We start from the raw sequence: 21,927 nt of genomic DNA, 5'->3' as shown, positions 1-21,927 counted from the left end.
GTTATGTGAATCAGTCTAGGGAATCAGGAATTTGATTATCACAATATGCCCTTCTTTATGATATAATCAGATACTACATTCAGGAATTGTGTAGAAAATATCCAAGCCAAAAAGGCAGTTTATTAATTTTAACTACGTAGTAAAAATTTAATGCCTCTGTTTTGTGATAAGCATAAGGATACGCCTGTAATTTATTTTGTATTCACTGAGTAATGTAATGTGACTGACTTGGCCAGTTGATTATTGTAGAAATCAGTGGAATTAAAATTTTGAGATTTCTGCAATGAGTTATCCAGTCTGGTAAGCTATCACCTGCGTGGTGAATGTGCACATGTACCTACTGATGACCGTAAGGACTGCAGTTGCCAGGAACTAGGGTCCGAAACGTTGACTTCCCTGCTCCTAGGATGCTGTCTGACCAGGTGTACTTTTCCAGCTCCACATTTATTAGTCCCATGTACCCACTGGCCTTCGGAACACAGCCACCATTACTCTCGAAGCAAATATTTTCAGGTAAAGTGTGTTAAGTATTGAATTATATAAAAAAGAAACCTCGAATTTATATAGTGATTCAGAGATAGTAGGAGCTGCCGATGCTGGAGAATCTGAGATATCAAGGTGTAGTGCTGGATGAACACAGCAGGCTAAGCAGCATCAGAGGAGCGGGAAAGCTGATGTTTTAGGTCTGGACCCTTCTTCAGAAACATTTTTTTTTGGTCTTCTTGATATCTACTTTTTCATTCTCACTAACTCCTTTATTAGGTAATGCAGTTACAATGTAACATTAGCTTGTGCTTGTGTTGACATATAGAGTACTTGGATTTTCTGAGAACCAAAATTAGAAAAATAATGCAATATCTTCAGTAATTATAAACTCCATTGAACTTAAATCCTCAACACCACAAGGAATGTATTAATTTCCGAAATACCACCGTATTTAAATTGCCACAATAGGCATAAATTATCAAAAGTTTTCTTTTCAAAATAGCTGATACCTACATCTACGTACAAAAATCCATTAGTCTGAACACACCTTCTGCAGACTTTTGAGGTCACACTGAATACATTTTCATTGCATATTTATAAAACTTAAATATTTTAACTAGGCATTTATCACTTTTTTATTTCATCTCTGATCCTAAACTCAGGTTACAAGTTAACCGTAGCATCACTAATTCCCAATAGCTGTGAAGAATACGCATGTATATCCTTAAGCTAGAGGTACCATATTCATTTGCAAGTAATTTATTACCTCAGGAGATTTGAAGCTTTCCCAACTCCTAGTTAACTGTTCATTTCTCGCTTGCTTGCAGTCCCTCTCTCGCTCTCTCTCGCTCTCACACACACGCGTACACAAACCTAATTTCAACCACCCCTCCAGTATTTCCTTCCCGCTCAATCCTACCCCACCCCACCCCACTTTGCGGCTTTCCATTGTCCTCACCTCAGCCTACTTGTAGCTTTCCCAACTTCCCACCCTACTTTCATGACCCCTCCCCCTGCCTTTCCATCCCACCATCCAGTGACCGTAATGAATTACAAGCATAACTATACTGTAGTAGGCTAAAACTTAGAATTTTCTCATGCAGACCTGTCCATAAATCAGTGGGTATGAAGAGCTTCTCCAGAATTGATACGGATTATGTTTGCAGCCTAGGATATTGGCTCCCTGTTTATTTTTAGTAGATATGCATTTAATTTCTGATACAACTGATATTCTAATCTTTTCTTTTGTGACTTACTATCCGGCTTGCAAACCTTTATGCACGTTCTTTCTCTGTCTTCATGCAGCTTATGCCACAGTTCTTCATCTGGGGATGAAGAAGGTAAAAAGAATGATATTAAACCTAGGGTTTTAGAGTTTTTGTGAACCACACAACTGCCATCTAGCTAACTGAGCTAACCGGCTCCTTTTACGTATCTTCATTACCTTTCTATCTTCTCTCAATCTCTTGTTTCCGCCAACGTTATTTCTTTGTTTATCCTCAGTCTTCCTCTGCAGATTGAATCTTTTATTATTTAAGCCTTCTGAAATGATAGTTGGGTCACCTGTTCAATCCATGTGACCTTGCCAAATGCCTAAGTTGTTAAAGCTGAAACTTGATTTGAGCTGATGTTAATCTGGTCAGTAGGTGCTATAATGATATGATATTTTTGGTTCTGCAATGAAAGCTTTCAGGTAACAAATGTATCAACGAATTTCATAATTTTAAATAAGATGAAAGTATGATAATTTATTGCCTCATAAGAGGTACCACTTAGTGAATTTAAAAAGAAAATTGTTAAAGAATGATTTTACAGGTTTCACAATTTTGTCTTAGGTGCACTCCTTCGATGGTACAAAAGCGGAAGCTGCTGCACTAGTAGAATTGGGTCTTTATATTGGTATCAATGGCTGGTAAGTTTCAATATACTGGTTCAGTTAGGGATAGTGTTGATTTGTGGCCTTTAAAGTACATGAAGCAATAAGTTCCTTGTAACTGAAGCTAAAGTATGCAAGTCATGGTTTCTGTTAGCTATAAAGGAATCTATTCGGCAACAACAGAAAGCCTCCTAATATTTGATCAGCATTTAGATGTGTACTTGTGATGCCAAGGCATACAAGGCCAAATACTGGAAAATTAGATCAGAATATTTAGTTGCTGCTTTTTTTTTTATTGGTTGTATGCCCTGGACCTCTGTGACTATGCAATTGCATGGAGGTGATTCACCAATCATAGTCAATTTAGTGCGGATAACCAATTCTTTAACAGACCTGAGATACATCGTCAGAGAATGCCTGGTGTGATCATCTTTTGAAGTGACATCCAACCCAACAGATCATTATAAGAACCCATATTTTGTGAAGTTTGGAAGAGTTAGTGAAGTACAAAATAGATATTGAAGAATTTAATGAACCAGTTGAATGCAAGAAAATGTGCTCTACCTAGTTAACAGTAGGATGGAGAATGTGAATGCTGTTCCTTTTCAAAGTTCTGAAAGCTATCTAAATGAGAGTTAAGGAGGGAGGTGGAAGTATCAGCAACAGTCTTGGAGAAATTTGTCAGCAGCCAATGACATGCCTAGGAGCTTCCTTTTTGAGGAACTGTTCAGGACCATTTTTGAAATAATTAGTGGTAAGAGACTAAAACTCAGGTTAAGGTGCTCACTATTTAATTGGCAAGTGGTGTTTTATGGGAATCTGTACTTGAGCACCAGTTTTTTGTCATCTATTTCCTGCAGATAAATAGATAAATAGTAAATTGCACACCTGAATTCACAAGTGAATCTAAGCTAGAATGTTTGGAAGGATTTTGAAAGGTTAATGAGTTGACAAAACTATGGAAGTTGAGGTGTAATGCCAAAGCTGCAATGTTTTCCACTTTGGATCCCAAATACGTCTTTAAAAGGTCCTTGTGTTTCTGAAAGCATTCTTATAATCCTCTCTGACATAGCCATGTGTTTAGACTGTGTTGTAATCTTTCTTCACTATTTTGAACAATGTAGTCATCAGTATGATATTGGAGTAGATGCTTTCAGGTGTCATTTATGACCTTTGCATGGTGTAGAAGGGATGTCAAATGTATTTTGATAGGCAGTAGTCATGGTTGTTAATTTGAATTGGTAGACACCAGTTTTGCCCTCTGCAAAATCCTCCTAAGTCTGCACTGAGGTGTTTTACTGACCCATGTAATGGAATCTCCAGATTTCAGAAACCTGACGTACCCCACGAGATACAAATTGGGGACCCTGAAGTTCGGATGCGCTGAATACATTGGAATTGACTGAAAAGTTTAAACTTCCAATGGGCAATAGTCCTGAGTTGGAAACCCTCTGAAAATATCTTCAACTTTGAATTAGAGTGCTAACTGACTTATTTGCATAATTATTGAGGAAATGCTAGACAGATTAGAACCAGTTTTAATTCCTTAGTAACTGTATTACTGGACCCCGAATGAACCTAATTATGCTCCTGGCCACCTGATATCCTACTCCTCACCTACCCTATCCTACACATTCACCTGGCACTCTACCTCCTCACCTATGTATCTTTCACTCCATAACTTCCCAAAGAAGCTGTAGGAACATGAGCATGAGTAGACCGTTCCGCCCCTGAAGCCTGCTCTGCCATTCCAGATCATAGCTGATCATCTATCTCAATGCCATCTTACTGTGTTGTCCCCATATCTCTTGATTCAAAAGTAATTAAGAACTTGCTAATCTCTATCATGAATTTAGTTAATATCTGACTTCCAAAGCTGTTTCTGACTGAAGAAGTTCTTCTCATTCATCCTAAATGGTTAGCCTTTTAATTCTGAAACTCTGTTCCCTGGTTCTCAACTGCAAATCCAGGGGAAGTGTTCTTTCTACGTATACTCTATCTATCCCATTCTAAACTTTCTAAGTTTCTGTGACACCACCACTCAATCTCCTAAATTCTAGAGAATACAGGCCCAGTGTCCACAAACTCTCTTCATTGGATAGTCCAACCATCCCAGGAATGAGATTGCTAAAGCTCGACTGTGCTCTCTCTATGACAAGTATGGTCTTCTTTTGGCATGTGGAGCAGAAATGCACACAAAGCCTGGGCTCACCAGTATTCTATACAATTAAGCAAGACTATATTGCTTCTGTACTTAAACCCTGTCACAATAAGGGCTAACATGGTGCTTGCCTTCTGAATTGCTTGCTGCATATGACTTATCTACAAGGATACTCCAGTCCCTTTGGACATTAACAGTTTGCAATCTTACAGCATTTAAACAATACTCTGCACCATAATTCCTCCTACCAAAATGGGAATCACGTCTATCTGCATTGTATTCCATTTGTCATTGTCTCGCCCACTCACTTAGGCAACCTTTGCATAGTCCTCACAACTTACATTCCCACCAACTTTAGTATCATCTACAAACTTGGAAATATCACAGTTAGTCCCCATATCCAAATCATTGATATAGATTTCAAAAGCTTGGGTCACACACTGATCCTTATGCTACTCCACTGGTCACAACCTGTCAATCTTGAGAGTCATGCATTTATTTCTAGCCTCTCCTTTCTGCCTATGAACCAATCCTCAGTCTATGCTTATATCCCAAGTACTTTAATTTTCTTTCCTAACCTCCTGTGCAGGACTTCATTCAAATCAGAATACACCAAATTGGTTCTCCCTATTAACTCTGCTTGTAATATCCTTGAAAAACTTTAGCAGATTTATCAATGTGGATACTGTACAATTATTTTCCAAATCTCCAGTAGTTGTATCCTTTATAATAAATACTAGTGTGTTTCCTATTAGTGACATCAGGCTAACAGGTTTTGTATTTCCTTTTTTACTCCTTCCTATATTCAACGGTGAGGTTACATTGGAAGGTTGCAATCTTCAGGCATCATTGCAGAATTAATGAAAATTTGAGAGATGAATGCATTATCTTGGTAACCACTTCTTTCAAGCCTCTGGGGTAAAAGGTCTTTATGTCCTGAGGATTCTCAGCTTTCAGCCCCATTATTTTCTCAAAAACTAAATTTCTCTTTAATGCATTTTAATTCTTTCACTTCTACACTCACTAGACCCTTTGATCTCAATTATTCTGGGATAACCTCTTTGAAGGTTGTTACAAAATACTTTCTTGGCTTTGCTTCCATTTCTCTATATTTTTTACAATCATTCACAGGATGAGGAAGTCACTGGCTAGGCAGCATTTATTTCCTGTCCCTAATTGCCCAGAGGACAGTTAAGAGTCAGCCACATTGCTGTGGGTCTGATATCATGTGTAGGCCAGACCAGGTAAGGGTAGTAGATTTCCTTCCCTAAAATACCAGAATGAACTGGATGTGTTTTTCTGGCAGTCAACAATGGATTAATGGTTATCATCAGGTTCTTAATTTCAGATTTTCTTTTAATTTGAACTCAAATTCCACCATCTGCCATGGTGGGATTCAAACCTGGTCCCCAGAACATTATCTGGGTCTCTGGATTGACAGTCCACAGATAATACGAGTAGGCCATCACCTCTAACGAGAAATCCATATGCCTCTGCTTGTAAATAACATGTGTCTTTGCCAATCTATTCCTTTTTGTGTGCCTGTAGAAATTTTTACAGTCTGATTTGACATCTCTTGTTCTTTGAAATTCATTCCATTCTCTTTCTTGATCAATTTCTTGGTCCTCCTTTGCTGAATTCTAAAGTAATTTTCAGGCTTGCGTTTTTAAAGAACTTGAAAGGCTCTTAATTTCATCCAATATTATCTTTGGCTCCTCTTGTTAGCAGTGGTGATCTCATTTTTAATTTCGGGTATTTTTGCCGTAATGCTTTGAACATTTAAACTACTTACTTACCAGAAAGAGGCAACTAGTCCATTAAAGGGAGCTGGGGAGATGAGGAGAGGCTTCTACAATTCTGCTGCTCTCTACAAGCTTTCCTTTTTACACTATTTCGGTCAACTGACACAGTGCTTCAACTATGTTATGGTCAACAGAGAATTGGTAGACTGGCTCCCTTCTTTATCCATTTCTCGGTTCACTGCAACAGGTTTATTTTAGAAGCGTTAACTTGCCAATTTACAGAGTTGCTAACTAAATTAAGTAATATAAGTATAAAAGAAAAACACACATTACCAAGTTTAATTGCAGGTTTTCAAAAAGAAAATAGTATTTATTACATTTAAGCACCTAATCCAAAACAAAATTAAAAACATGCCAAGTCTTGGATACATGCATCCAAGGGTTCACCCTCACTCACACGCACACACCTCTCTCGCACACCCCCCTTACACCCTCAAGTGGAAGGATAGGTCAAATAATTTTAGGCCTCCCATAGATTGAAGTCCAGGATGGTTTCAGACTGGGCTCCATGGACTTTCCAAATACTAGATAGTTTTAAAAAGGTGTTATTGGATGATTTCTATTCGGTCATCTGGAGTCTGCAGCTGCTGGATAGTTGTTTTTCAATGCTGCCCAACGTAGGTTAGAGCTATGATTGTTCTGAATTACCGTAATTACTTTTGAAGTGGATCAGTGATTTAAAATATTGTACTAACTGCAATTATCATTGGACAATGGTGAGAAGCTACAAGATGACTAAATACTCATCAGTTTATAATTACTCATGTTTCGAGTAAGTAGATCGTTAACCAGAATTATTGCTGCATTCACTTTTGAAGATTTTATCTGCTTATCTAGCTCTAAAGATTAAAAGGAAAGTTTTTCACCCCATACCTCATTCACTTTAGTGAATATTTCAAAATTAAAATTAATTTTCCGTTCATGATACTCCAGACTGACTGATTTCAGACGCACAATATGTCTGTAAATTTGGAAGGTTTACTTCAACACCTTTATTTCCACAGTTTTAAAATGATCAATAATTTGATCTGATTTATTACTGTCACATACCGAGGTACAGTAAAAAGTGTTGTCTTACATGCTTTACAGGCAGATCATACTGTACGGGTGCCTCAGGGTAATAGAACGGAGTATAGGATACAATGTTATAGCTGCTGTGAAGGTGCAAGGAGAGATCAACGTTAACGTTGAAGAGGTCCATTCAAAAGACTGATTAGGTGCAGAAGAAGCTGTTCTTCAATCTGTTCATACGTACATACATACTTCTGTATTTTCTGCCTGACAGAAGAGGGTAAATCCAGGGTGGGAGGGACCATTGTTGATGTTGGTTGCTTTCCCGATGCAGCAGTAAGTATAAATGGAGTCACTCGGTGTAAGCCTGGTTCACGTGATGGACTGGGCTATGTTCACAGCTCTCTGCAGTTTCTTCTGGTCTTGGGAAGAGCAGTTGCCACACCATGCGGTGATGCATCCAGCTAGGATGCTTTGTATGGTGCATCTGTAAAAATTGGTAAGCTTCTTTATGGATCTGCCAAATTTCCTTAGCCTCCTGAAGAAGTAGAGACGTTGCTTCACTTCCTTGACTATAATGTCATTAATACTCAGATACAGTTCCTTGTAATCAATGTGAAAATTTTAAGAAAATTATAAGCAAAGTCTAAATTTTGATGGCAGTAGACAGTACAATAAATGTGGATTGGGAACAGTAATTTATAACTAAATAACTCAACTTACTTTCTTTGTGAAAATAGGGTCATAGAGACGTACAGCTTGGAAACAGACCTTTTGGTCCAACTCAGCTATGTTGACCAGATATCCTAAAGAAATCAAGACCCATTTGCCAACATTTGGCCCATATCCCTCTAAACCCTTCCTATTCATAGACCCATCCAGATGCCTTTTAAATGTTGTGATTGTACCAGCTTCCACCACTACTTCTGGCAGCCTATTCCATGCACGCACCACTCTGTTGAAAAGGACCCTTAGATCCCTTTTAAACCTTTCCCTTCTCACCTTAAACCTATGTCCTCTAGTTTTGGACTCTGCTATCCCAGGAAAAGATCTTGCCTATTTACCCTATCCAGGCCCCTCACAATTTTATAAATCTTGATAAGGTCACCCCAAGGCCCCTGATGCTCCAGGGAAAATAGCCCCATTCTATTCAGCCTCTCTCTATAGCTCAAACCCAAAGTATAACTCAAAATTTGGCAAAGTTCTTAGAAATCTTTTCTGAACACTTTCAAGTTTCACAACATTCTTCCTATAGCAGGGAGATCAGAATTGCACACAGTAGTCAAATAGTGGCCTAACCAATGTCCTGTAGAATCATAACATGACCTCCCAACTCCTATACTCAATGTACTGACCAATAATGGCAAGTAAACCTAACGCCACTTTCACTATTAGTCTACCTGTGACTCCACTTTCAAGGAACTGTGAACCTGCACTTCAAGGTCTCTTTGTTCAACAACACTCCCCAGGACCTTACCATTAAGTGGTAAATTGCAGCACCTCACATTTGTCTAAACTAAACTCCATCTACCATTTTTTGGCCCATTAGCCCATCTGATCAAGATCCTGTCGTACTTGGAGATAACCTTCTTTGTCATTCATGACACCTCCAATTTTGGTGTCATCTGCAAACTTAGTAACCGTACGTCCTATGTTCCCATCCAAATCATTTATAAAAATGACAACATTTAGAGGCGGCACAGTGGCTCATGGTTAGCACTGCAGCCTCACAGTGCCAGGGACCCGGGTTTGATTCCAGCTTCGGGTGACTGTCTGTGCGGAGTCTGCACATTCTCCCTGTGTCTGCGTGGGTTTCCTCCGGGTGCTCCCGTTTCCTCCCACAGTCCAAAAATGTGCAGGCTATGTGGATCGGCCAGGCTAAATTGCCCATAGTGTTCAGGGGTGTGTGGTTTATAGGGGGATGGTCTGGGTGGGATGCTCTAAGGGGCTATGTGGACTTGTTGGGCCGAAGGGCCTGTTTCCACACTGTAGGGAATCTAATCAAATCAAAGCAGTGGACCCAGCACTCATCCTTGTAGCACACCATTGGTGACAGGCCTCCAGTCTGAAAAGCAACCCTCCACCACCACCTGCCTTTTACCTTTGAGCCAGTTCTGTATCCAAATGGCTAGTTCTCCCTCTATTCCATGTGACCTAACTTTGCTAACCAGTCTTGTAGAATACCTTACTGAAGTCCCTATAAATCACATCAACCTCATCAATCCTCTTCATTACTTCTTCAAAAAACTCAACCAAGTTCATGAGATATAATGTCCCATGCTCAAAATTATGTTGACTATCCCTAATCACTCCTTGCCTTTCCAAGTATTTGTCTCTCAAACAACTTGCCCACCACTGATGTCATGCTCACTAGTCGATAGTTCCCTGGCATTTCCTTCCCACCTTTCCTAAACAGTGGTACCACTTTAGCCAATCTAGTCTTCTGGCACCTCATCTGTGGCTATCGATGTCACAGATATACCAGCAAGTGACCCAGTAATTATTCCCTAACTCTCTCATAGTTTTAGGGTACACCTGATCAGGTCCTGGGGTTTTAAGATGTCTAGCACCTCCTCCTTTGTAATATGGACATTTTTCAAGATGTCGCCATTTATTTCTCCACGTTCTCTACCTTCTACAACCTTTCCCACAGTAAATACTGATGCAAAATACTCATATTTATTATCTCCCCTATCTCTTGCAGTTCCACAAATAGACTGCCTTGCTGATCTTTAAGGGGACAACGAAATGTGAGGCTGGATGAACACAGCAGGCCCAGCAGCATCTCAGGAGCACAAAAGCTGATCTTTAAGGGGCCCTATTTTCTCACTAGTCACCCTTTTTGCACTTAATGTATTTGTTCAATCCCTTTGGATTGTCCTTAACCTTACTTGCCAAAGCTATCTCATCCTGTTTTTGTCCTCATGATTTCCCTCTTAAGTATACTTCTATTGCCTTTATATTGTTCTGGGGATTCACTCAATCTCAGCTGTCTAGACCTGACATGCTTCCTTCTTATTGTTGACCAGCACCTCCAACCTGTCTCGTCATCCAGCATTCCCTACACCTACCAGCTTTGTCCTTCACTCTAATCGGAACATAATGTCCCTGGACTCTCATTACCTCATTTTTGACAGCTTCCCGTTATCTAGCTGGCCCTTTACCTGCGAACATCTGCCCCCAATAAACTTTTGAAAGTTCTTGCCTAATACTGTCAAAATTGGCCTTCCTCCAGTTTAGGGTTTCAACTTGTTCATCTGATCTGTCCTTTTCAATCACTGTTTTAAAACTGATAGAATTATGGTCACTGGCTCCAAAGTGCTTTCCCACTGATACTTCATCTCCTGCCCAGCCTTATATCCAAAGAATAGGTCAAGTTTTGCATCTTCTGTAGTAGGTACATCCACATATTGATTTAGAAAATTTTCTTGTACACACTTATCAAGTACCTCTATCCAAGCCCTTAACACTATGGGAGTCCCAATCTATGTTTGAAAAGTTAAAATCGCCTACCATTGCCACCCTATTATTCTTACAGATAACTTAGATCTTCTTAAAAATTTGTGTTTCAGTTTCCTGCTATTGGGTGTCCATAGTACAGTCCCAATAAGGTAAACATGTCTTTCTTAATTCTCAATTTCCTCCAAATAACTTCCCTGGACGTATTCCAAGGAATGTGCTCCCTAAGAACAGCCATTATGTTGTTCCTAATCAAAAACGCCACTCTCCCTCCTCTCTCGTACCACCCTGCCTCCGGTCTTGTACCACCCCCTGTTCCTATCCTTCCTATAGCATCTACACCCTGGAACATTAAGCGGCCAGTCCCACCCATCCCTGAGCCATGTCTCTGTAATTGCTGTGATATCCCAGTTCCATGTTCCCAACCATGCCCTGAGTTCGTCTGCCTTACCTGTTGGGCCTCTTGCGTTGAAATAAATGCAGTTTAATTCATCAGTCCTATCTTACTGTCTGCTTTGTTCTTGCCTGCCCTGACTGTTTGACTTGCTCCTTTTCCCAACTGTACCAGTCTCAAACTGATCTCTTTCCTCAGTGGGCTCCCACCTCTTCCACTTCCTAGTTTAAATCCTCTAGCAAATCTGCACACCACCCCCGCCACCCCAGTATGTTAGTCCCTTTCCAATTCAGGTGCAATCTGTCCTTGTATAGGTCACTTTTACCCGATTTAAAGATTACAATAATGCAAAAATGTGAATCCTTGTCACTTGCACCAGCTCATCACCCACATATTCATCTGCTCTATCCTTCTATTCCTGTTCTCACTAGCTCATGGTGCTGGGATAATCCAGATATTACTAGCCTCGAGGACCTCCCTTTTTATTTTTCCAGCCTAACTTTCTGTACTTTCTCCTCAGAATCTCATCTTTTTCTCTTTCTGTGTTGTTAGTTCAAATGTTTACAATGACTGACCTCCAGCTGGGCTCTCTCACCTTTTGATATTCTGCACCCTCCCTGAGATTCCTTGATCCTGGCACAAGGAGGCAACACACCATTCTGATGCCTCATTGTCAGCCACAGAAGCGTCCGTCTGTGCCTCTGACTACAGAGTTCCGTACCACAATTGATCGCTTGCAACCTGACAAACCCCTAGTTACGGCAGAGCTGGACTTGGTACCAGAAACCTGGCTGTCAGTGCTATGTTTCCCGGAGAGTCCATCATATTTTGCAAAATGGCATACTTGTTTGAGATGGGGATAGCCAGAGGACACTCCTGCATGACATTCCTCTTTCTCTTAACTTTCCTGGAGGTAACCCTTCTCCCTGACAGTATCTGCTATCCATCACACTCCCTCGCTCCTGTAAATTCCTCCTAATCTCTATCTGCTGCTTCAAGTAATCTGTACTATCCAATAGAATTTGCAACCAAGCAGACTTCCTGCAGATATTATCATCAGTAATGTAAAAACTCTCCTTAATCTCCCACATTCAACAGGAACAGCACATCACTGGAGTAATGGCCATGTTTGCATCTTAACAATCAATAGACACAGAAAGAGAAAAAGATGAGATTCTGAGGAGAAAGTACAGAAAGTTAGGCTGGAAAAATAAAAAGGGAGGTCCTCGAGGCTAGTAATATCTGGATTATCCCAGCACCATGAGCTAGTGAGAACAGGAATAGAAGGATAGAGCAGATGAATATGTGGGTGATGAGCTGGTGCAAGTGACAAGGATTCACATTTTTGCATTATTGTAATCTTTACAAATTGGACAGTCTTCCTGCTGTAAAAACACTGTTCTAGGCTAACTTAGTATCTGTGTTTTTATATTTTTAAAGTTTAATCAAGAGACAGATCTCAATAGAATCATATCATGAGAGAACCCACTCTACTCACTACTGTTCATTTACAAATAAAACGGTAAGGGTATGCTTTAAAACTAGGCACTTTGCTCTCCTGCTGTGAGCTCCCACACACCGGTTTCTCCAAAGTTGGCTGTGAATTTTGCTGTATGTTTATTTTTCTTAGATGAACTCCGATATCCAGAGTTAGTGGATAAATTGGAAATTCTGATTACTAGGGTGATAAGTATCTTTCAGCTAAAATAAATGAATTGAGTCAATTGCTTCAGTTAAAAACAAACGTTTTTACTTTATGCAGAGCTCAAATTTTCTTCCAGGTTTAATTTTTATAAAAATATTTATTTAACAGGACAAGTGTTGAAATATTAAGAATTACATTGTCATGACTGATTCTGTTCCTTCAATTCTATTTGCTTTGTCTGCTCAAATTTTAGGACTTTTTTTGTGAATAATTGATTGTTGAGTGTGAGAATTCAAGCAAACTATTGATTTGAGTAGGTTTGAATTAATCGAGTGTGTGATAGAGTGCTTATGCTGTCTCTAGAAATAGATGATGGCTGGTGGAGAAATACTATACTATAACTAATGTTAATTATATTTGAACAGTTTAATCTGTTTAAATTTAAAATCTATATTTCTGAAAATAGTGGACTTATAATTTTTAATACTGTATGTATTAAGAACAGATTTGATTCTTTCAGCTCCTTAAAAACCGAATCCAACCTTGAAGCCATGAAATCTATCCCGAGTGAAAAACTGATGATAGAAACTGGTAAGGTTTTTTAATCTAGATTTACCCAAAATGTAAAGGTTGGGTAAAGGACAGATCAGCAATAGAAACACTAAATTTCTATTTGGAGTGCTTGATGCAAAAATAATTAGTTGATTTATTTGTTTGCAGTGGACCAATTTTATTGGTTTCACTAGATTGAAAAAATAAAAATGGTTCTAATGTACAGAGCTGTAGTACATAATGGATCACTAGGGTGACAGTCTGCAGAGATAAAGAATATAGTTTGCTATTATGCAGCTCTGCGGTGGAGTACAGGCCAGGAATTTCTGGACCGTCCTCCACACCAGTAATTGTTTTAAACCAGACACCATATGATAATCCTGTAATTTCTGATTTAGACTGCTGAGACTTGGCATATAATCCATCAGTAGAGCTGAGCAGGAAGTATTTAACATTTTATACCAGAACAGTAAAATTTTAATGGCAAGCTGATTATGTTCATAAATTTTTACTTACAGTAATAGTTACAGTGAAGTTGTTACAAAGTAAAATATTTATTTATTTTACAACTTTTAATCTGTGAATGTGCAGAAGGCTTTCTTGCTTTATTAAAGTTAAATTACTTTTAAATTACGCAGAGTGTTAATATGCAAACTACCTTTTTGTTTATATGGTTTGGATGCTTGGGCATTATCTTTAACAGTGCAATTTTCTCACCTGTATTCTCTATCACCTGCATGTATTAATTTTTGAATGGAATGAGGGTCTATGACATTCACCTTTTTAGTATTTTACCAAAGTAATTATTCCTTAATTGGTGAACAGAGAAAGTCAGTCTCCATATATTGTTCAATTGTTGGAACATTACAACCCTGTCTTGTCCCAAGATCCACACCTGAACCTGCAGGGGGCCATGCTGAATATTTGTGAACAGGAGTCCAGCAATGTTTACTCTCTTATCACAACATTCTTCCAAGATGCTTCAATTTTCCATCCCACTGATGCTCTTTGTGCTCAGTATGACTCTCAGTGCTGAGATAACTCCACAACAAACAGGGAGAGGGTTTATAACTGAAATCTTCAGACTGTATGACTCAGCTGTTTATCAAGTAGAGCCACTGTGTCAATTTTGTCCCTCTAATTTTCACTGCCTCCAGAGGCAGTTGCATATAAAACTCTGAACTTCAAAGATGACAGAGTTACGTCATTACGAGCGAAGTATCTTTATCAGTACGATGGAGTGGGGTGTCTTTGGGCTTGGGAGTAAAGTAGTTACAACTCTATAACAAACTGTGTTATCCACATCACAGTAGGAGTGATTAGAGGTGGTCAGTAGTGGAAGCCATGGCTGTATTTTTTTCTATTGTTGCTAGTTATGGAGTCTGATTTTATTCAATTTATTCTTAAATCAGCTAACTAATGGATTATGATGTTGACTAAAGTGTGCAACTGAGTACCACACACATGACTGGCATATTGGTAAATGTTGAATTTTAAATTTTTGGTGAATTTCATCAGTGATAGTATGTTGGTCTTTGTTATAAGAAATAGAAAAGTCTGAAGTCCTGAAAGAAAATAGTCCTACAATTATATAGAGCTTTGGTGAGGCTACATCAGATGTAGTTTACACAGATTTGGTCTGCTTAGTTAAGGAAAGACGTACTTGCTTTTGGGGGATCACTAAGAGCGTTCGTGGGATGACAGAGTTGTCTGAGAAAAGATTGAGAAGAATGGGTCTGGTGTTTGGAATGGTAATCCCAATGAAATTGATAAATTTTCTGGAGGGCCTGACAGGGTAGATTCTGTGAGACTGCCAACACTAGCTGGAGAGTCTTTAATTAAAGATCATAGTCTTAGGATATGTGTGAAGCCATTTAGGATTCAAATGATTGGATATTTCTTCACTTGGAGTTTAGTATTTTCTATTCTAAAAAGAACTATGGATGCTGAGCTGTTGAGTGTATTCAAGACCAAAACTGTTAGACTTTTAAGCACTTAGGGAATTGAAGGTTATGAGGATACAGGAAAAAGTGGAGATGGAAGATTAGATATGATCCTTTTGAGTTGTGGGACAGTGTCAAGGGGCCAAATGGCTCTCTCCACTTCCTATTTCTTATGGACTTCTTTGGTTCAGGTATATTTGATGTAGTGCAGACCCCTTTCAATTGAAACCCAAAAATATGCCTTAATTCCAGCCATTAGAGGCTGCATCCCAATATCTGAATTAAAAGCAGAGTTGCCATTTGGTATTGATATTCCTTGCAAAGAAACGTTAACCCTAGGTCCAGAAGTGAAAAGATGTTTTTGCTAATCTTCTTTTAATTAAACTGTCCAGATAAGAAACAATCTTGATTTATTTTATTGTAGCTTCAACTCTTCATTTCATTTTTTTGTTTACATTTGAAAAGATGCACCATGGTGTGGAGTAAAGAACACGCATGCTGGTGCTAAGTTTGTGACAACCACATTTCCAACAAAAAAGAAGTGGGAAGAGGGACACTGCCTCAAGGACAGGAATGAACCATGCCATATTGTGTGAGTATGAAAAAGTTCCCTCCTAGTTGATTCAAATTCTCAACCTATTTTGTGCCTATTTATTTTGTTGAGCTTTCTCTCAAGATGGTCATTGCAAATGAAGTGCCATTAGTGACATAATTCCTTCTGTACTGGACCAAAGAGTTTGCTTCAATAACCAGGCTATATTTTGACATTCACTAGCATCACTGATTCCTAGATAGGGAAAATATCTAGTTTTTTTTTCTATGGCTCTTTCTAGATAAACTGCAATGCAATGTCCATAAGTTGGTAGATCTACGCACCAAAGAAAAATATTCCTGAAGCTCCCTTCACAGCACCAGCAGATTAAAATTATCTCTAATTTTTAAAGTAAAGTTTTCTTCAGAAGATCAGGTAAAAGGCTTCAAAATGACGTCAAATGGTTAAAAAAAACATTTTTTTGGCTGTGCATATTGCATGTCAATTTTTGCAGTTGAATTAGGGCAGCTATAATACAAGTCTTGTGGAAGTCTACTAATCTTTAGATGTCCTTATTAATTCCTCCAGTAGTTTTGTTTATGCAGTATTGTCCCTTTCATCTAAACCATGCATATTCAAACCTACTTGTTAAGTCTTTGAAGCTGCTACCACCAATGAAGTTGGTGCTGCCTGACTTGTATCTGACCTCTGGCCTGTCACCTCATAGTTCAGCTCCAGGCCACGCTAGATGTTGCTCTGTTTATTATTGCTTGCTCTTGCATGCTCCTGTTTTGAGCCTTATCTCCCTCCCCACTATTCATGTAACTTCATACCATGTACTAATCACTTACTCTGCCCTCATTTATCTTGGACAGCCTCCTATTAGGCAAATGGAGTCAATCATTTGTCTGTTGAACAGATGTTTAATAGTTTAACTACTTCAGGCAGTTGACGCAGCTATTTGAGCGGGATCGTTGTCATTAAATCCTTCCAGGCAGCTCCAAGTGTTGAACAAGTAACAATCTTCTGAACTTCAAGCTGTATTAACAGTTTCTGCTAAAGGTCGGAAACTAATCAGATTGTTGTGTACTTAAGCTCTCTATGGGTAAATAGTGCTGAAGGAGTTTGTCTGTAATCAGGAATATTTTCCACAATTAGAGGATTAGTACAGTTTAGTAGTAATAAATATCTACAATTAATAGTACAGAAGTCCATAAATGCTGTCCTCACCATTTGCAAGTTCTGATTCAGAGCAGGAGAAACTCCCTGCAAGTTTCCACTTTCCAATTTGTTATTTCAGAGAATCACCTCCTAAGAAAGAGAAGTAGTAAAGATCTGAACTCAAAACCCAGAGCTGATGGTACTTACTTCCTGAAATTTGGATTTGACTTGTTCATAAAGATCTGTTCTAAACCAATGTCCCCACCATCTTAATAACAAATTGTGTTTTTGTGAACAAGCCCTGCTGTAGACAAATGAGCATTTACCTTGAACTCTCCGCTTGACATTCCTGTACCTTTCAACTTATATCTGAGCCTTTCCCCATATTTGCCATTGCTAATGTGACCCTAACACAGTCCCTGCCATTTTTCTTCAAAGCCACAACTTGCATGCAGCCTTCCTGTGTTCGCCTCTGCAAGTACTTTACACCAGGACCACAACAGTTCGGCTCACGACTTCTCATGGCTATCAAGGATAGATAATAAGCTGAGCCAGAAATGCCCAAATTCTTTAAAAAAATTAAAAGGAGGTGCTCTCTTGGAATTGAGATTAAGAAACCACATTGGGTAATTTAGATTTGTCACTTCAGTAATCTTGTTTATTGATTTTCAGTATAATTAAAGAAGTTGGACGGCATGATTATAACCATGTTACTCACTTTTTAAATGTAAAATTTCAATTAACTTTGTTATAATAACATTGAGGGTTGCATACTGTTCACGAAACATTTATTTAAAAGCCAAAATAATAAGTTGAGCATCATTACAAAATGCAGCAAAGCATTAGCAAAACCATGTGGTGGTATCAATGGTTCACAACATTTCACCCACTCGACAAATGTTATACTAAGGTTGTTAGATGAATACTGAGCAATATTCATTTAGATAGGTTCAATCATTATAAAACCTCCAAATTGTCTACTGATAGTGAATACTACTGTATATTTTTGTGAGATAATGGGACCTGCAGATACTGGAGAATCCAAGATAACGAAGTGTGGAGCTGGATGAACATAGCAGGCCAAGCAGCATCTTAGGAGCACAAAAGCTGATGTTTCGAGCCTAGACCCTTCCCGAAACTTCAGCTTTTGTGCTCCTAAGATGCTGCTTGGCCTGCTGTGTTCATCCAGCTCCACACTTTGTTATCCTATATACTTTTGTGTCTGTGTTTTCACTTCCACTCTTCTACAGTTTTCCTTCTAGGGGCAGCATGATAACTGATTGTCTAGCACTGCTGCCTGACAGTGCCAGGGAACCAAGTTCAATTCCAGCCTCGGGCAACTGTCTGTGTGGAATTTGCATTCTGCCCATGTCTGCGTGGTTTCCCCCAGTGCTCCAGTTTACTCCCATAATCCAAAGGTGTGCAGGTTAGGTGGAATGGCCATCACGAAATTGCCCATAATATCCAAGGATGTGCATGCTAGGTAGATTAGCCATGGGAATTGCAGAGTTACGGGAATAGCATGGGATGCTCGTTGGAGATGTGGTGTGGACTCAATGGGCCAAATGGTCTACTTCTACACTGTTGACATTCTATTATTGTAATTGCTGTGCGTAGCCTGTTTGTTATGTGATTATTGCATGTGTGCAGATCCTAAAGTAAACCTTATGTATAGTATTTTGTTCAGTGAACAGTATGTTCTGGATTGCTGCACAGCAGCACAAATCCACAGCTCAGTGGGATCATTTATTCTTCTGTCTGTGAGATCTGCTCAAATTGAGTTTGCAGACTAGTGAAGATGCTGTCCTTTGTGGAGAAGCATGCAGAAATGATACAAAAACAGGAATAGTAATAAGGTAGAGAAAGCTTGTGTCAGTTAAACCCAAGAACAGACTTGTAAATTTCAGTGTACCCGAATGTTCAGTTTTATGGCAATTCAGAACAAGATCATAAGATTTAGGAACAGAATTAGGTAATTCAGCCCTTCATGTCTGGTGCACTGTTTGATCATGGTTGATACGTTTCTCAACACCACACTCCTGCCTTCTCCCTGTAACCCTTGATCCCCTTACTAACCAAGAACCTATTGGTCTCTGTTTTAAATATACTGAATAAATTGGCCTCCACAGCCTTCTGCAAAAATAAGTTCCACAGATTAACCACCCTCTGGTTGGAGAAATGCCTCCTCATCTCAGTTGGAAAGGGTTGTCCCTTCACCTTGAAGCTGTACCCTGAGTCAGGTCCTAGCCTCTGCCCTGTATGGAGACATCTTCTCAATGTTCAATCTGCCTAGGCTTCTCAGTATTCTGTAAGTTTCAAGAGATACCTCCTCATCCCCCTACATTGAACAAAGACCCATAGACCTCAATTGCTCCTGATATGACAAGTCGTAATTCCTGGGATTATTCTTCTAAACCTCCTCTGGACCATCTCCAAGGCCAGCATCTCAGATATGAGACTCAAAGCTGCTCACAAATTTCCAAATGCAGTCTGACCACAGCCTTATACAGACTCACCCAGTACATCCCTACTCTTGTATTCTAGCCCTTTTGAATTGAATGCCCACATTGCATTTGCCTTTCTAACTGCCAACTGAACCTGTATGTTAGGGTTAAAAGAATCCTGAACTAGGACTCATTGGCCCTTCAGATTTCCAAAGCTATTTCCATTTAGAAGATAGTCTGCACCCCTATTCTTCCTACCAAAGTGCATAACACCATATTTTCCCACATTATATTCCATAATCCACTTCTTTGCCCACTGTCCTAGCCCTAAGTCCTTCTGCAGCCTCCTTGCTTCCTTGAACCTATCTTTGTCATCAGCAAACATTTGCATCACAGCAACCTTTTCTGAAACACATTGCTGCAAAAACTAGGCAGTTCCTTATAGAATAATTTTATTAAAGACATTAAAGCAGGTAAAGACATCAAATTTGAATAGTTTTAGAAATTCATAATTTACATTGTTAAGTCTCTAACTGCCTACTACATTCATCCTTAATAATTTTTTTCTTTAATAGACAAATATTGGAGATAATGGCTGCAGTGCGAGAAGAGGATGCACGTGAGCTGAGCAACACTATGTACAATAATACTGTGAAGGTCTTCTTTCCTAATAGTTGATCAACAATCATATCATCCTGACCAATTGATTTTAAGTTTACACAACCTAAGAGGCAGCTGGCAATGGCATCCATTTCCAGGATGGTGCTATCTAGTTTTTGTTGTTGAATCCAATGCATGAGCTACTCTAGATTGATATGAATTTATCCACACCACAGCCATACATGTTCTGTTAAAAATCCGTGAAATTGCTCATGTTGGTAACATTGGAAGATACTTTTGAAAAATTTTGGGATGGGAAAGCTGACTCCCTCTAATGCATGGATACCAACTTCCCTCCCCTGCCTACCTGAACAGTTCAAAAGTGTAAATACACTGACAGAAGATTGACCAAGTACCTTAGTGGTATTTTTTGAATCTGTAATACCTCATTGTACAAAATCATTGTATTGTACTATGGTTATTTTATTATAATCCTGATTGTGACAGATGTTTATAGTAAACCTGTAACCAGAGATCAGTACTGAATTAAAATTTAAGTTCTTTCTATGTAAAGAATAAAAGGACATTAAGGTCAAAACTTGGTTTGGAGCAAGATGAAATGCATAGCATCAATATGCAACTCTGATTGCTTTTAGACTATACTGAATATACCTATTTTATGATCTTGAGATATATTGTAAAACCTGATGATAACAAGAAAGTCATTTAAGATTATAGAGAGGAAGACATTATAAGTTTGTTCCAGTGCCCATTGAGACAAAAATATAAATGGTGGAAGATAGAACAATGTAGCTATCACGTACAAAAATCTATATTCATGACCCGTCACTGGGATATAATTGCTGGAATCTTGATGTGTGAGAAGTATTACTTGATCAATATGAGAGTCATTTGTTTGAAAATAAAACTTGTATTCAGTCATGAAGCATTCTTTTGTGCTTATTTCATTGCATGCTCTTCACATTCAAGGAAAATCTGCAATTACATTTTGAACAAGTTTGATATAGGAAGATATTATATAATTGCAAGTTCTATTCAATTTCTCTCAATGTTTCAACAATGTACTCATACTTTGGTTCAGATTTTGTTTCCTGCTGTTCTTTGTACTTTGAGATCAGCCTGAGATAAAGCCCTCCTTTAGAGATCTGGGATCTACTTGAACAGAACAAGAAATTCCTTGCCAAGTCAGATTGAAGAATCATTACAGAACAATGTAGTCTTAACCAGAAGTGTCAATTAGAATATTTAATTCCAATGTTAATCAAATACAAAAAGTCAAATCAAAAGGAGAAGGAAGATTGTTTTCAGAGAGAAAAGTAAAATAAACAGAAGTGCAGAGAGACCAAGAATTGCTGATGCTGGAGTCAGAGATAATATAGTGTGGAGCTGGAGGAACACAGCAGGCCAGGCAGCATCAGAGGAGCAGGAAAGCTGATGTTTGGGGTCAGGGCCCTTCAGAAATTCAGGATTCCAACCCAAAATGTCAACTTTCCTGCTCCTCTTAGACAAAAGTGCAAGATTTTTTTTAATCTCAAACGTAAAATCTGAATACGGTGATATATTCGTTAATTTTCAATGTCAGAAAGATTGTTTGACAGTAATTGATATTTATCATGGTATTAAAGGATGATGAGACTCTAATGGACAAGACCCAAAATTACCTGAAACAAAAACAGAAATTGCTGGAAAAACTCAGTTGGTCTGGCAGCACCTGTGGAGAGAAAGTAGAGTTAATGTTTCAGGTACAATGACCCTTCTTCAAAACATTTACTGATGTGTTTAGTGAGAATACATCAAACACTACGGGAAGTGCACGTCACTCTATATTTTTCATTGGTGA

General features: G+C 38.8%; 1 protein-coding gene across 3 annotated transcripts in view; it reads left to right on the top strand.

Moving 5' to 3' along the window:
* tatdn1 (TatD DNase domain containing 1) overlaps positions 1-21,012 on the top strand; it is a 45,129-nt gene extending 24,117 nt beyond the window's left edge. For all 3 annotated transcript variants that reach the window (XM_059646076.1, XM_059646077.1, XM_059646075.1), the window contains 4 exons: positions 2,322-2,398; positions 13,355-13,425; positions 15,795-15,921; positions 20,042-21,012. In XM_059646076.1, the coding sequence (XP_059502059.1) occupies positions 2,322-2,398; positions 13,355-13,425; positions 15,795-15,921; positions 20,042-20,144 (378 nt within the window). In that variant the 3' untranslated portion in view covers positions 20,145-21,012. The remainder of the gene's footprint in view (positions 1-2,321; positions 2,399-13,354; positions 13,426-15,794; positions 15,922-20,041) is intronic.
* The last annotated feature ends 915 nt before the right edge of the window (positions 21,013-21,927 follow it).

This window comes from Stegostoma tigrinum, chromosome 5 (assembly GCF_030684315.1).
Source record: "Stegostoma tigrinum isolate sSteTig4 chromosome 5, sSteTig4.hap1, whole genome shotgun sequence".
NCBI classification, from domain to species: Eukaryota; Metazoa; Chordata; class Chondrichthyes; order Orectolobiformes; family Stegostomatidae; genus Stegostoma; species Stegostoma tigrinum.
This window is presented reverse-complemented; position numbering and strand designations above follow the sequence as displayed.